The sequence below is a fragment of the Mercurialis annua genome, linkage group LG7, assembly GCF_937616625.2.
Source record: "Mercurialis annua linkage group LG7, ddMerAnnu1.2, whole genome shotgun sequence".
Taxonomy (NCBI): domain Eukaryota; kingdom Viridiplantae; phylum Streptophyta; class Magnoliopsida; order Malpighiales; family Euphorbiaceae; genus Mercurialis; species Mercurialis annua.
In genome coordinates, this window is record NC_065576.1 from 9,157,800 (window position 1) to 9,171,527 (window position 13,728).

Sequence of the window (13,728 nt, forward strand, 5' to 3'; positions counted from 1 at the left end):
TCTTTGGATCATCTAATCCTTCTCCCCTTTCCTTATTCTTAAGGAATTCTTACATATATCTTGGTTAATGTACTCTTTTAATCCTTCATTTCTTTAACTTAAACCATTTCTCTTTTGAACTTTCTAATTTAACCAAACGGTTAAATTATCCTTTTATACGTATTATTTATATCCAATTAAATAATAATTAGCCCAAAATTATTATTTTCCGTCCATAATCTTTTAATTGCTATTCTCGAGACTTCATTGGCTAATTTACATTTTGGCCCTTGAATTTTTTTAAAAGTTGCAATTTAGCCCAAAACGTATCCGCGTCCAAATTTTAAATGGTCTCCCATTGACCCGAAACTTTTACCACCGATACTACAAAACATTTCGCGGACCTTGGCGAAATAATTTTCATTTCGAGATTTATATAGTTAAATTACCACTTTAGTCCCTGTACTTTATTTTGCGACTTTCTTAACATTTTTCTTTTCTAATTCCAATTCCAACTTTAGAACTGAAATATATAATGTTAAATCTCTCGCAATAATCCTTTCGAATCCGTCCTGCTATGATTTAATATTTATCTTAATTTCTCGGAAATCTTTCCGATATTGCCACTCTAGCGACTTAACACTGGACACGTGGTCTATTTAAATACTTAAATATTTTGGGGTATTACAAAATGAGAATGATTTTCTAACGGATCTTAATTTGTTTAGTGATAAGAGGTGTATTTATTGGGAACACGAATAAACAACTAAACGATAATTCAAGTAAACTAAGCACTTTAACTAATTACGCAATTACAATCAACAACAACTAAATTAACAACGGTTTTCACAATAATAAAAAGGCGGGATTGGTAATCTCTCGTAGGTCATGCATTCAAGGTAAGCTCGAATTGATATACTAGAAGGGTTGTGTCAAGCCTAAAGCGTCGTTCCTGCTCTCTCGAGCCTCAAAGAACAACAAAAGCTCTACTCAACCACCTAATCAATACCGAGTTCACTCTCGTGATATTAAGCACAAGCAACCGGTCAACTAACAATTAACCATGCAACTCAAAAGACCACCTAAATTCCAATCCGCTCTCGCGGTGCTCAAATCTAGGCTTCTAATTCTATTAATCAATCTAATTAACCATCTCTCAATGAGTTAATCAAACCCTAAACATGCTTAGGGTAGCTAAACCTATACAAGCATTAAGCATTATGATTAAAACATGCTTTCTCAACCACTCAACCAACCAACCATGCTTTCTCAACCACTCAACCAACCAACCATACAATCACTAGTATTTCATTCCAACCCCTATAAAAGGGGGCTTAGCTAAATCATGGGGAAGTCAAGAATACCACTAACTAAAGAACAACAAACCATTAAAGAGCTAGAATTAGTTACCTTTGTAGAAAACCCACTAATAAACATTCAATGTAAGAAAAACTTCAATAATAAATAAACTCAAATCTTCAATTAAAGTTTAAGAACAATCAACAATGGAGTAATATCAACTTGAAGAAGATGGCACAAAGCCCTAGGGATATTCTCTACACAAGGAATAAAGCTCTAGCTAAAATGTTGTCTAAAAAGTTATTACAAGATAAACCCTAAAATGGAGATAAAATGCCTTATATAGGCTACACAAAAGAGAAAATAAACACCTAGTAAAAGAGTTTTGTTTGGCTACATCCGGAAGTGGGCCTCAAGTCTTGTCTTGTTTTGGAATTTGAATTATCAGCCATTTCTTTTCATGGCTCGATCGAGCTCTTCGCTTAAAGTGGGAGCGCTTGGTCCAGCCCTCCCTCTTTTAAAATTTATGTTTGTGTTTCTTCATGGGTGTTTAAAATAATTATTAATAAAATAATTTATTAATTATTTATTTACGAATAATTAGTATGAAAAAATAATTATTTTATAATACGGATTTACATTGCGGGAGTAATTTTTTATTACTTTCAGTTATATTAAAATATAATATACATAGATATAAAACAAGAATCTGAGTCGGTTAAGATGGAATTACTCATGGGGGAATTACAAGGTTAAAGAGGATTGGGTGGGAGCAACCCATGATGGGTGACCTACTGGGAAGTTGGGAAATTTGCGAGTGGTGATATTGTGTGGTGTATAGCGGGCGGGTGTGTGACGGTGTGAGACTGTTTAAATAATATTTCATTTAACGATTTTTAATTAAAAAATTAATTTTTTATTTTTTTATATTTGAAAATCCGTCGTTAAATCCATCGCAAATATTTTTTAAATCGGTCGCTATTTAATTAGCGACCGGACATTTAGAGACGGACGTTTTCCGTCGCTAAACTCGTTTAGCGACGGAATTTAGCCATTTTTCCGTCACTAAATGGCTGTTTTTTTAGTAGTGAGTCATCTTTTGCTCGTTTCTTCGCTTAAAGACTTCGCTCCTTTCCCGATACTTTGATCCTTCCATCTTTACGCCAAAAAGACTTTGTAATGCTATGTTGTTCGTGAGATGCTCACACATGCAATAAGCACACAAACATCTCTAAATACTATAACAAAACGCAACAAAAGCATACAAAAACAACTATAAAATATAGGTGCATTATGCACATATCATATTTTCTCTATGAATCAAAATTCGCCTCCCAAATTTGCATCGTTCCCGTAAGATAGAAAAACTTCGAATATGGCTAGGCAGCTTCAGACGGTAAGCACAGTACCATCCGTTCGAATATGCCTAGGCAGCTTCAGACGGAAAGTATTGGAGTTGATTTTCTCGATGCAGTGGACCAATTTTATTGGCAGCCTTGTCGTAGTCACAAACTGAAAACCGCTACATGGTCAAAACACCCCGGACATAATCACCCACTTCATACTCAACACAACACTGTTTCCCATCCGCAACCTGCTTGTATTGCGACTTTGTCTACAGTAAGTTGGCATGAATGGTTACCAAAAAAATGATAAACCAGTTAATTTATTTTTTACATTTAAAGTTCACTAAAAGTTGATTAACAATTATATAAACACATAATAAAATAATAAATGTATATTTAAAATTTAAAGTGGACATCAAGTTAATTTATGTTTACATAAAACTTCAATATTTTAACTTTACAATTTACAATTTTATATTTAATATCATAAATTCTAAAATAAATTATTTCAAGTAAACTATTTGTTTAAATCTATAATAAATGCATAAAAAGATTGGCTTTAAATTCATATTAAATTATTTTTGGCTGAAAATGGATTTACATCTAGTTTATATGTAAAGAGTACGTGTATATTTTATAAAGAGTAAACAATGATAATAACCAGCTTTTGGCAGTGGGAGGTCTTGGATTTAAACCCCGAAGCAAAATGATATTCAATTTTATTATTTTAATATTTGACCACTAGAGTTGACCGTTGACCGACCATCGATTGATTACCCGTCCCGACCTCACCGAACCATGCTCAACCAACCAACCAACCAACCTCACATTTACTCTAAATATCAAGTGGGGTGAAAAAGGAGCACAATAATATTTTAGGTACACATGCAAAGAAAAATTCAAAATTCAATAATTATTAAAAAAAATAAAAAACTGAGTCGCTAACGTGAAGTTTTTATTTTTTAACTTATATATTATAATCTTCTCTATTAGTGTTTTTGCTTTAAACATTTTCTCACACTACCAAAGTTACTCTGTGCCAATTAGGAATTAAGCTTAACTCCTAGCTCCTTAATTCTCACTGTTATATCATCATCGCCACTCTAATTTTCTCTCCAAACACCGATAAAAGCCTCTCTGAATTCAAAAATATCCACATTAGGAATCATCATATTACAAAATTCCAAAAATTATTAGTTTTAAATACCCAAATATCTTAAAATATCAATATCTCAAATTCCAATTTCAGAAATCATCATGTATGTTATGTTCAAGTACATAAGTAAAAAACATATTTATTGGAAAAAGATTTAAGTGGCAATTTGCCCACTCAACTAGTAAGCAATGGGCAATTAACACATAAATTAATTTTATTGGCAAATTAGTCACGAACTTGGTAATTATGGACAATTAACCTCATTTAGGAAAATTTGCTTACAAGTTGAGAGGGAAATTTAGGGAACAATTAGCTTACAAATTGAGGGGGAAATTGCAAAATGGGGTTAATTACCCATAATCAACAAGTTCGTGACCAATTTTTCCATAAAATTAATTTATATGTTAATTGCCCATTTTTTACATGGTGATGTAAAACTTTAAGAGGAATTAACCTAACAAAACTATTTTTTATTTTTATTAGCATCAAAAAATAATTGTTACAAACACTCTTACACTCACTTACTCTTTCTCGTATGTGTACATATATATGATATGAGCACCCATATATATAGTGCGCTTAGGTCGGTAGTTAGTTCTTTCTAGTAGTTTCTTGATTGGCTATGCATATTCTAGTTGTCTTTTTATCCATAATAAGTTAGAGATTACTAGAAAGTTAGAGAAGAAAGTAGGTCGGTGGTTTCTTCTCAACGACTACTTTCTTAAATCGGTTCTTTACTTACTAAACCAAGTTGTTTATTAAGTCTCCAAACTTTGTACCATTAAACTCCTTAGTGAATACAACGTCAATTTAATATCCGGTTTTGTATTTCATTTTTAATTTTTCACTTAAAACTGCCTCTTCAAACGTTGTTGGTTCTTTTGCATTGTCATTTTCGACAAGTGCCACATTAGCATATTTAGGGTTCGGCTTCCTTTGTCTTGCACTCATGTTAAGTTGCATCTCACGTTCCACCGGGATTGCTTCTTGAATCTCGTGTCAAGGTTACTTGGTCTTTCTTCTTCCGGTGTCCGTTGGTTACTCCTATGCACCAAATAGACTTAGCCTTTTTCAGGGATTGACTTTTTATATTTTCTTCACTTGACTCAACCTCTCGAGTACTTTACTGGATCACCTTTTCTTCTTCAGAATTTTCTTATAACCTTTCATCTCTTTGGAGTCATGAAGAACTACTCCTTAAGATGACCACCACGAGGAAGCTTCATTGAATATAACATTTCTCAAAGTATAGCATTTTCCTGTCGTTGCATCACAACACCTCCACCCTTTTCTTTCATTATCATAACCCACAAATATGTACTTCAACGCCTTCTTGTCAAATTTTCCCCGTAAATGATCTGGCACGAAAACATCACGCATCTGAACATTCAAAAGTGACTTACATTGGGTTTTATCTTATTGAGCTTCTCATATCGTGAAATAGATCCAATCAGTACTTGTTGTAGTTTGTTGATCACGTGAGCAACTGTCTTCATACACTCTGCCCAAAACAAGGGTGGAACGTTCTTTGTTGTAACATGCTTCTATATGTTTCCGCCAGATGTCTGTTTTTTCTTTTGGCTACTCCATTTTGTTGTGGAGCGTTTGGAAAAGTCAGTTGACGTATTATCTTGCAATTTTGCAGATATCTTGAAAATTCAAGTGATGTATATTCTCCCCCGTTATCAGTACGGAGACACCAAATTTATTTTCTACCGTCTCCTTGAACTCAATAAATTTTCGCAATGCCTCCAATTTTTATTTCATAAAGTAAACCCAAACGTACCTTGAAAAGTCATCAATGAAAGTAATCATGTATCGAAAACCACTAATTGATGGTTGCTTCACTAGTTCGAATACATCTGAATGTACTAGTTCAAGCGACTCCTTCCCTCTATACCCAGAATCTTCATATGGTAACTGGTGCACTTTTTTAACTTGCAGCCATCCCATATTGTATCTTATCGAACATTCAGTTAAAAAAGTTCTTTGAGTATAGATTTTTGCATCATCACCATTAACTTGTGATAATTCACGTGCCCGAACCGTGCGTGCCATGATTTAGCCGTGTCATTTTTCCTCATCATGTCTGCGTATGCCGTTTGAGCAGACGTAAACAGACTTTCTTTGTCCCTCTATCAATGGCTTACGTGATAATCTTAAGTTTTGATACACCTTCACATCTTTGGGCCGAATACCACAAAGTTTCCCAAAGATGTGAGTTGCGATACCGAAATTACATTCTTCTTCATTCCAGGTACATGAAGCACATTTTCTAATGACACTTATTTGCAACTGTATCAAGGCACTACAATTGACTTGCCTACGTGGGTAATAGGCAAATTCGAATCATTTGTAGTAATACGACTCGTGCTCCATTATACTCTAACATGCTTAGAAATTTTCTTTATCTCCACTCATATGATTGGAGCATCCAGAGTCTAAAATCCAATCATTTTCATAATTGACAAATTTATCACTCACCGCAGTGGATGCTTTAAAATCCAACTCCTCCTCTATTTCCACCTATGACTGTGTGGATGCCACGTTTCCTTCAACTTAGTTGTACAAACAATCGCGAGCATAGTGGCCTCATTTTCCATAAACGAAGCATTGGTTATTTGTACGTTGTCTCGTCTGCTCACATTTATCATTGTTGGTTTGTTTTTGTGCCCCTTTATTACTAGCACCTTTCTTGTTGTTGTTTGCGGCAATTTTCTTTCATTAGCCTTTCTCCTCTCTTGCATCTCAGACCGTGTGGATCCCTAATAATTTTACAACTGAAGAGGGCTCTCTCCTCTTTTTTGATTGAGGTTTTAGACATTTATTTGTCCAACTCCTCTTAATTGGCCAAGACATTTTCTAATTCATTCCAAGTTGGTTCCTTTAACCATCCACATATTGCCATCACAAGAGCTTTGAACTCTGGACGTAGCCCGTGAGTGATTATTCTTCGTGTTCGTGTTTCCGTAATTTTATTTTCTAGATCAAATTAACTTTGTAATTTCTTGGCATAAAGATTTAACTTTAGAGAAGTATTAACTCACTTTTAAATCTTGTTGTGATACTGATATCAACTCATTCTCGAGATTTTTCCGAGCGTATAATCCAGAAAGAGCGTCCCACGCCTCTTTGGGCGTTTTCACGTCCTAGACGTGCTGCAGCAGATCGTCCTCTACCGATATCAGTAAAGCATACATAGCGTTACCGGCCCTGACCTTCCACCTTTTAAGGTCATCTTGACTTGTCGGCGGTGTTGTTTCGCTCCCTCCGACAATCTCCCACAAATCTAGACCGAGAAAATAAAATTGCATACGAATACTCCATGTGTTATAATTACTAACATTGAGTTTTTCAAGGGTACTCACCGAATTTTAAATATCCGCCATTTCTTTGGTTATTTTCTCCAATTAACCAAATTGCTTGATCCCAGACAAATTAATACTCCGTACAGTCCTTGACTGCTGGCTAGCGGCGATTCAACGTAACACGATCCCGAATCACTTGTTCGATCTTTGTTTTAAACGAGTCCCTAACTTGACTCTGATACCACTTGTTGGAATTTAGAAGGACTTAAACAAAGAAAACTATTTTTATTAGCACCAGAAAGTAATTTTTATAAACACTCTTGGACTCACTTATTCTCACACACACTCATATACAACACCTTGCACCCACTCACACTTTTCTCTCTTTCTCTTATGTGTACATATACATAATATGAGAACCCATATATATAACACGCTAGGTCGAGTAACACCCCTTATTTTTCCGTATAGTTCCGTTAAACTTATCTATCACTTTGGGGTTCGTTTGAGTGGTTCAGCCACTTAGAATCATGGTCTGAAGGTTCTAAACCTTTTTATATATATATTTTAAAGTGTCTTGGGTGTGGCCTCGGGGTTTGGAGCAGTCTCGATTACATTTCAAAAAATGAATTATTTTCGGTTCCAGTAGCTTTTCGCAGGCGCGATCTTCTTGTGTCGCGGGCGCGACTTCTGTGTCGAGGGCATGACAAATGCGTAGCGGGCGGGACGCATAACTGTGCAGATCGTGTTTTTTCTATTTAAACTCCCTCATCTTAACCCTAATCACTTTCTAAACTTTCTAAAAACCTATTTTGGCTATGGCACTCAGATTATCATCTCCTATCAACTCCTTGGTCCCTTTTCATTTTAGGTAAGTCTTTTCATCTTTCCCTCATGGTTTAATTCATGGTTTAGCATTCCTAGCGTTTGTATATTCATCAGCTTTGGTATTTTGATCGATTGTAGGCTGATTTGGGTCACTCTATTTTATGGGTTTGCTTATAATTGTCTTATCAAGAGGTGTGTGTCTCTCTTTTCTTGATTGGTTATGCTAGATTGGTGAGATTGTTGTTTTGCTTGAATACCTTGCGTGTTGTGGTTTTAATTTTTGTTTTACTATGTTAAATTTTTTAAAAATAATCATATTGTGTTGGATTTGGTTTGTTTATGTCACTTGTACATTCGGTGGATTGAGATAATTGGCTAAATGATTAGGGTTATTGAATTGTTGATGTTCTTGGCTTAAAAGTATGTTTTTGGGCATTAATATAAATCTGGAAATCTTAATGAGATAGGTAATAGGTTGCTAGTTAATCAATGATACATTGGGATGCTTGATATCTTTGGCTAGTTAGGTATGCTAAGCTAAATTGTGGTTTCCTCGCTGTTTTGAGAACTTTGATACATGGCTGAAAAATGTCAATTGAAGGACCATTTTTATAAATCAAAACTTAGCTTAGTATACATGGGTGGAACCTTTTGAGGATGAACAATCGGTGTTCATTCTCAAAGAGGATGAACCCAGATGTTCATCCTCTTTGAGGATGAACTCCTTCGTCCGTTCATCCTCAAAAGAGGATGAACATCATCTTCAAAGAGGTTGAAGAAAGAAAAATGGTAAAAAAAAAATATTTAATTTCTTTTATCTATTCATTTGATGTTTGAATTTTTAAAATAATAAAGATTATAATGAAAACTTAATATAATTAAATGTTAATTTGTAAAACAAATTAAATATAGGGGTTTTTTTAAAAAAAATTTATGTTATAAATGGAGAGTGATACTCACTTGAGAAAGTGAGACTGGGTCAGAGCTGAATAAAGGTCTTCTTGATGCGAGAACACAAATTTTGGGTTTGTTTGTACCAAAAGCGAAGAAAATGACTCATTTAATATTTCGTGCCAGGTTGAGGGGATGAATTGACCCTTTGCTCAAAAGACAACTATACAAGGAAATGATTCCTTTAGATATGCCGATTATACCTTTTTAAAAAAAAACTCAATATTGCGTTATTAAAATTTCAATCACATCTTCTTTTCTTTAATGATTTAGGCATACTTATTTTAATCCTTAACCTAACAAACTATTAAGTATAGACTAACAAACAATCATGATTGATGTAAAAACCTTAAAAATAATAATAATGATTGAAGTGTATAATATTTAGTTTAGTCTATAAATTTGGATACCCATCAAAACATTTATTCAGTTCAAGCAAAGGAAAAGAGATGGCAGCTGCTTCTTACACTCTCTTGTTTCTCCTCTTCCTCACTTTCTCCGGACTCGTCCTTTCTGTAAGTTCCCAACATTTTCAGAAATCATTTGAACTCTAAGCATCTATACAATTATAACTTTCTTTAAATATCGTTTAGTGTTGGCTTAATTACTTAAAAACCACCCACCTTAAACTTTTTTTTCGTTTATACCATGACTTAGGAAAAAATTCATTTATACCCTGACGTATATGTTTATTTTTCACCTCTACCCCGAGACACTAAATTAACCTTTTTTTATTTAAAAAAAAATTAAAATGGTCCTTCATTTAGAGAAAAATTCATTTCTAATTAAACTCTAATTAGTTTAGGTTAAAAATGAAGAACTATTTTAAACTTTTTTCTTAATAAAAAGAGGTTAATTTAGTGCCTCGGGGTAGAGGTGAAACATAAATACATACGTCAGGGTATAAATGAATTTTTTCCTAGGTCAGGGTATAAACGAAAAAAAAGTTTAAGGTGAGTGGTTTTTAAATAATTAAGCCTTTAGTGTTTGATATTTTCCGTTTAAATATTTATGTTTTCGTGTTACATAGTTTCACTCCTCCTTCCTAATTATAAAAAAAGTTTACTATTATATCTCTCATAAATTCAGATATTAATTTTTCCGGATCACTTAGCTTTCGTATTGTTTTATTTTGGTCAAAACCCTTACAGATTGTTTCAATTTCACGAACTTTTGTAGGTCATTGAATTTTTATTAAATGTGTTATTTTAAATGAGGCCACTTGTCAGAAATTGATGCCAAGGAATTATCTTGTTTCGTTTTGGTTACTAAAATTAGTACACTTTTTGAAATAAAATTTATAGTTTTATACCTTTTTAAAATATATCTATAGTTCGATGAATTTTTTAGAATTTATATCTTATAAAATGATTTATGTAGTAATTTCCCTCTTAATTTGTAAGTATGGACAATAAGCATATAAATTAACTATGTAGGCAAACCAATCATAAAATTTGTAATTATGGTCAATTATAACCCTATTTTTGCAATTTTTTCCATAAACTTTAAAGTTAACTACCTCCTCAATTGGCAATTTGACCCCTAACTTGTATGCTAATATTTTATCAAAATTGGGTTGATTGACCATAACTATCAAATTTATAACTGACTTGCTAACAAAGTTAATTTTTGTGCTAATTGTCCATAACTTACAAGATAAATGGGCAAATTTCTGCTTAAGTTTGTCTAAAATATAAAAATAAGTTTCCAGCAGATTACCTTTCGGTGAAACAAAATAATAAATTTGGTAACAAAAAAAACATACTCCTAGTAACCATTTTGTAAGTAAGTGAAAGTTCAATGACCAATAAAATTCAATACCCGATGTTTAGTAACCTCATGTTAACTTACATCATCGGGGAATAATAAAATTTGTTTCTGCACCAAAATGAAAGTTGAATTAAGAGAATATGCCACGAAGGTTCAATTTGACCTTAAATTCTTAAGGACTTCATGTTGCTATTAATTTTTAACTTCGGTGTCTAAATTAAAACAAATTATAGTTCCTTAACCAAACCGAAACAATATAAAATATTAATGACTCCAATTATTTGATATCATTCTTTAAGCAACTTATATTCTTGCAGGAGACTTGTGTATATTCAATATCAATAAAGACCGGATCAAAAAGAGCGGCCGGAACGAATGCTAAGGTAAGCCTAAAACTATCGAACATGCAAGATTCCGCTATCAACATTCAAAACCTTGAGAAATATGGAATAATGGAGTCCGGCCATGACTACTTCGAAAACAATCAATTGGACTTTTTCAATTATGCAGGACGATGCCTTACCATTCCAGTCTGTTATATCAAATTGAGCCATGATAACGGTGGTTATAAGCCTGGCTGGTACGTTAACTATGTCGAAATCAAAACTGCCGGCGGAGCGATAACACCTACAATAAAACGCTTTGATGTCAATCAATGGCTCGCTGATGACGAGCCACCTTATCGGACATTTACTAGTAGAGATTTATGTGTTGGTAAAAAAAAAACTAGTGGAGGGATTGAGTCTGTTGTTAAAGATGCCATATGAGTTTCCTTTCTATATTTATGCTTATGCTGTTTACGTCTTATTGAATAAATTGTAACAAATGCACCTAGTGATGTTTTTGTAAAAAAATTCCAGTCAAAAAATTTGGAACTTGTTTTATATGATTGTTCTACTTAAAACAACCACTCTTTGGACTTAAATTTTAATTTGCCTCATAGCTTACCGAATGAAGCTCCAATGCCAAATACTTTCCAACACCATGTAACAAAGTATCATTTCAAGACCCTAATATTGTAAAATCTATTTAATGAACTCAATTAATCATGTAACAGAAAATAACTGTATTTCTTTTAGGCCTAATGGTAAAAAAACCCAAACCTTTGCAACTTGTTGCAATTATATCCAAATCTTTTAATTTTTGCAATAATATCCAAATTGCATTTTTTTGTTGCAATAATATCCAAATTGCATTTTTTTGTAGCAATAATAGTCAAATTAATGGCTAAACTTGTTGTTTTCAATTAAGATATTAGGCTATTATTATGTTTTGATGTATAATAATATAATAAAAGTCCCAAAAAATGGCAAAAAACTCAAAAAAAAAAAGGCTTAAGGTCTAAAAAACTACCGACCTTTCAAATCTTTTTCAATAGCACCCTCACTTTGTAATTTTTTCAATAGCACCCTATTTTGTATTTTTGGCTTTCAATAGCACTCTATATTAAAAAAATTAGATGATTTGATTATTATAAGGAAATTTTTTTTCAAAAAACTAAATTTACAGGTGAAATCATACTTTTTTCTACTTGGACACTTTTAAACAAGTTCTTTAACTTAAAAAAAATTCAAATACATCCTCGATAAATGAGTTTAATTTGATGATTTATGGTGCTATTGAAAGTCAAAAATACAAAATAGGGTAAAATTGACTGTTTTACAAGGTCGGGGTGCTATTGAAAGCCAAAAATACGAAATAGGGTGCTATTGAAGAAATTACAAGGTGAGGGTGCAATTGAAAAAAAATTAAAAGGTGGGTAGTTTTTCAGACCTTAAGCCAAAAAAAAAAATCACATAAAAAGTGCAATTTGGATATTATTGCAACAAAATAATGCAATTTGGATATTATTATAAAAATTAAAAGGTTTGGATATAATTGCAACAAGTCGTAAAGGTTTGGTTTTTTTTTTGCCATTAAGCCTTTCTTTTATTAATACAAGCACATTAGAGTTTTTGTTTTGGGATAAATGATGGACAAATTAGCTCATTCACAAAAAGTGAATGGGGAAAGGCCGAAAAGAATTAAAAACAACTAGATGGTTTACAAAAATAAGAAAAATTCATATAAACATCATTGTCCGACTATGGAAACCCCTTGTTGTGAATTCTATAAAACTCATCGTCTTACAAGCGCAACCATGAACGGAAGAAATAGTATCCGCCGTCTCGTTTTAAAAAATTCTTTTATTTCTAACTATCCATAAATTTTAAAAGAGAAAAAACCAAATAAGCTTCAACAAATTTTTGTATTTATTATCCACAAGATAGGACCACTGAATAAAAAAAATCTTTCAAGCAAAGAACTACCCATTGAATGTAGCAAAAGTACGATATCAAGGACCAAGAACGCTAAACAAATTGACAATGGAGAATAATATGCATTCCCGATTTTTTTTTCTGAACATAGAGCAAAGTGACTGATTTTATTGGAATAAGCCTCTCCTCATTAATTAAAGTAGTTGTGGAGGATATTCTTTCTCTAGCAAGAAGCCACGCAAAAAATTGAATACGTGGAGGAATCTTCATCTTCCAAATTGAATAAGTAAGGCCCGACTGCACTGCCGACGGACATGCTGAAGACTGCAAAAAGTCGCCGGTCTGTAGTGGAAATCCCCCATTTAGCTGCATTTATCTGGTGTATTTCTTAGGTTAACGTTGGTCAACAAGCTGAACCAGAGAACAGAACTGATGATGTTTGGCACTTTGCAAACGACGGTTCCAAGAAAATATGTCGGTGCTGAAGTTGTTTTCATCGAATAAGTTATTTATCATTGCTTTTCTCCTTCTGGAAATTATGTACAAGCAGCCAAATCTGTTCTGTAAGGTCTCACCAGATGCTAAACATCGTGATTGAATCCCCTCAAGTTTAAAATTTCCTCCATTTTCTTGAGGTCCATTTAGATGAATGACACATAAGCAAAATGATAAAAAGATTATTGAATTAAAAATCACTTTGCTAATGTGTCATCCTTCTAAGTATATATGAAGAAAATGGAGGGAATTTGGAATTGAAGGGAGTCATTCCCCAAACATTCCTCCAAAATCGAATCTTTATTCCATTCCCCAATCTCATAGAAAGATAGTTTTCA

The 13,728-nt window shown here is 33.2% G+C and overlaps 1 protein-coding gene across 1 annotated transcript; it reads left to right on the forward strand.

Moving 5' to 3' along the window:
- Positions 1–9,293: 9,293 nt before the first annotated feature.
- On the forward strand, positions 9,294–11,521 carry LOC126656648 (PLAT domain-containing protein 2-like). The gene is made up of 2 exons (XM_050351258.1): positions 9,294–9,382; positions 10,955–11,521. Exons 1-2 carry the CDS (start codon positions 9,317–9,319, stop codon positions 11,402–11,404), a joined length of 516 nt encoding a protein of 171 aa, XP_050207215.1. The 5' UTR covers positions 9,294–9,316; the 3' UTR covers positions 11,405–11,521.
- The last annotated feature ends 2,207 nt before the right edge of the window (positions 11,522–13,728 follow it).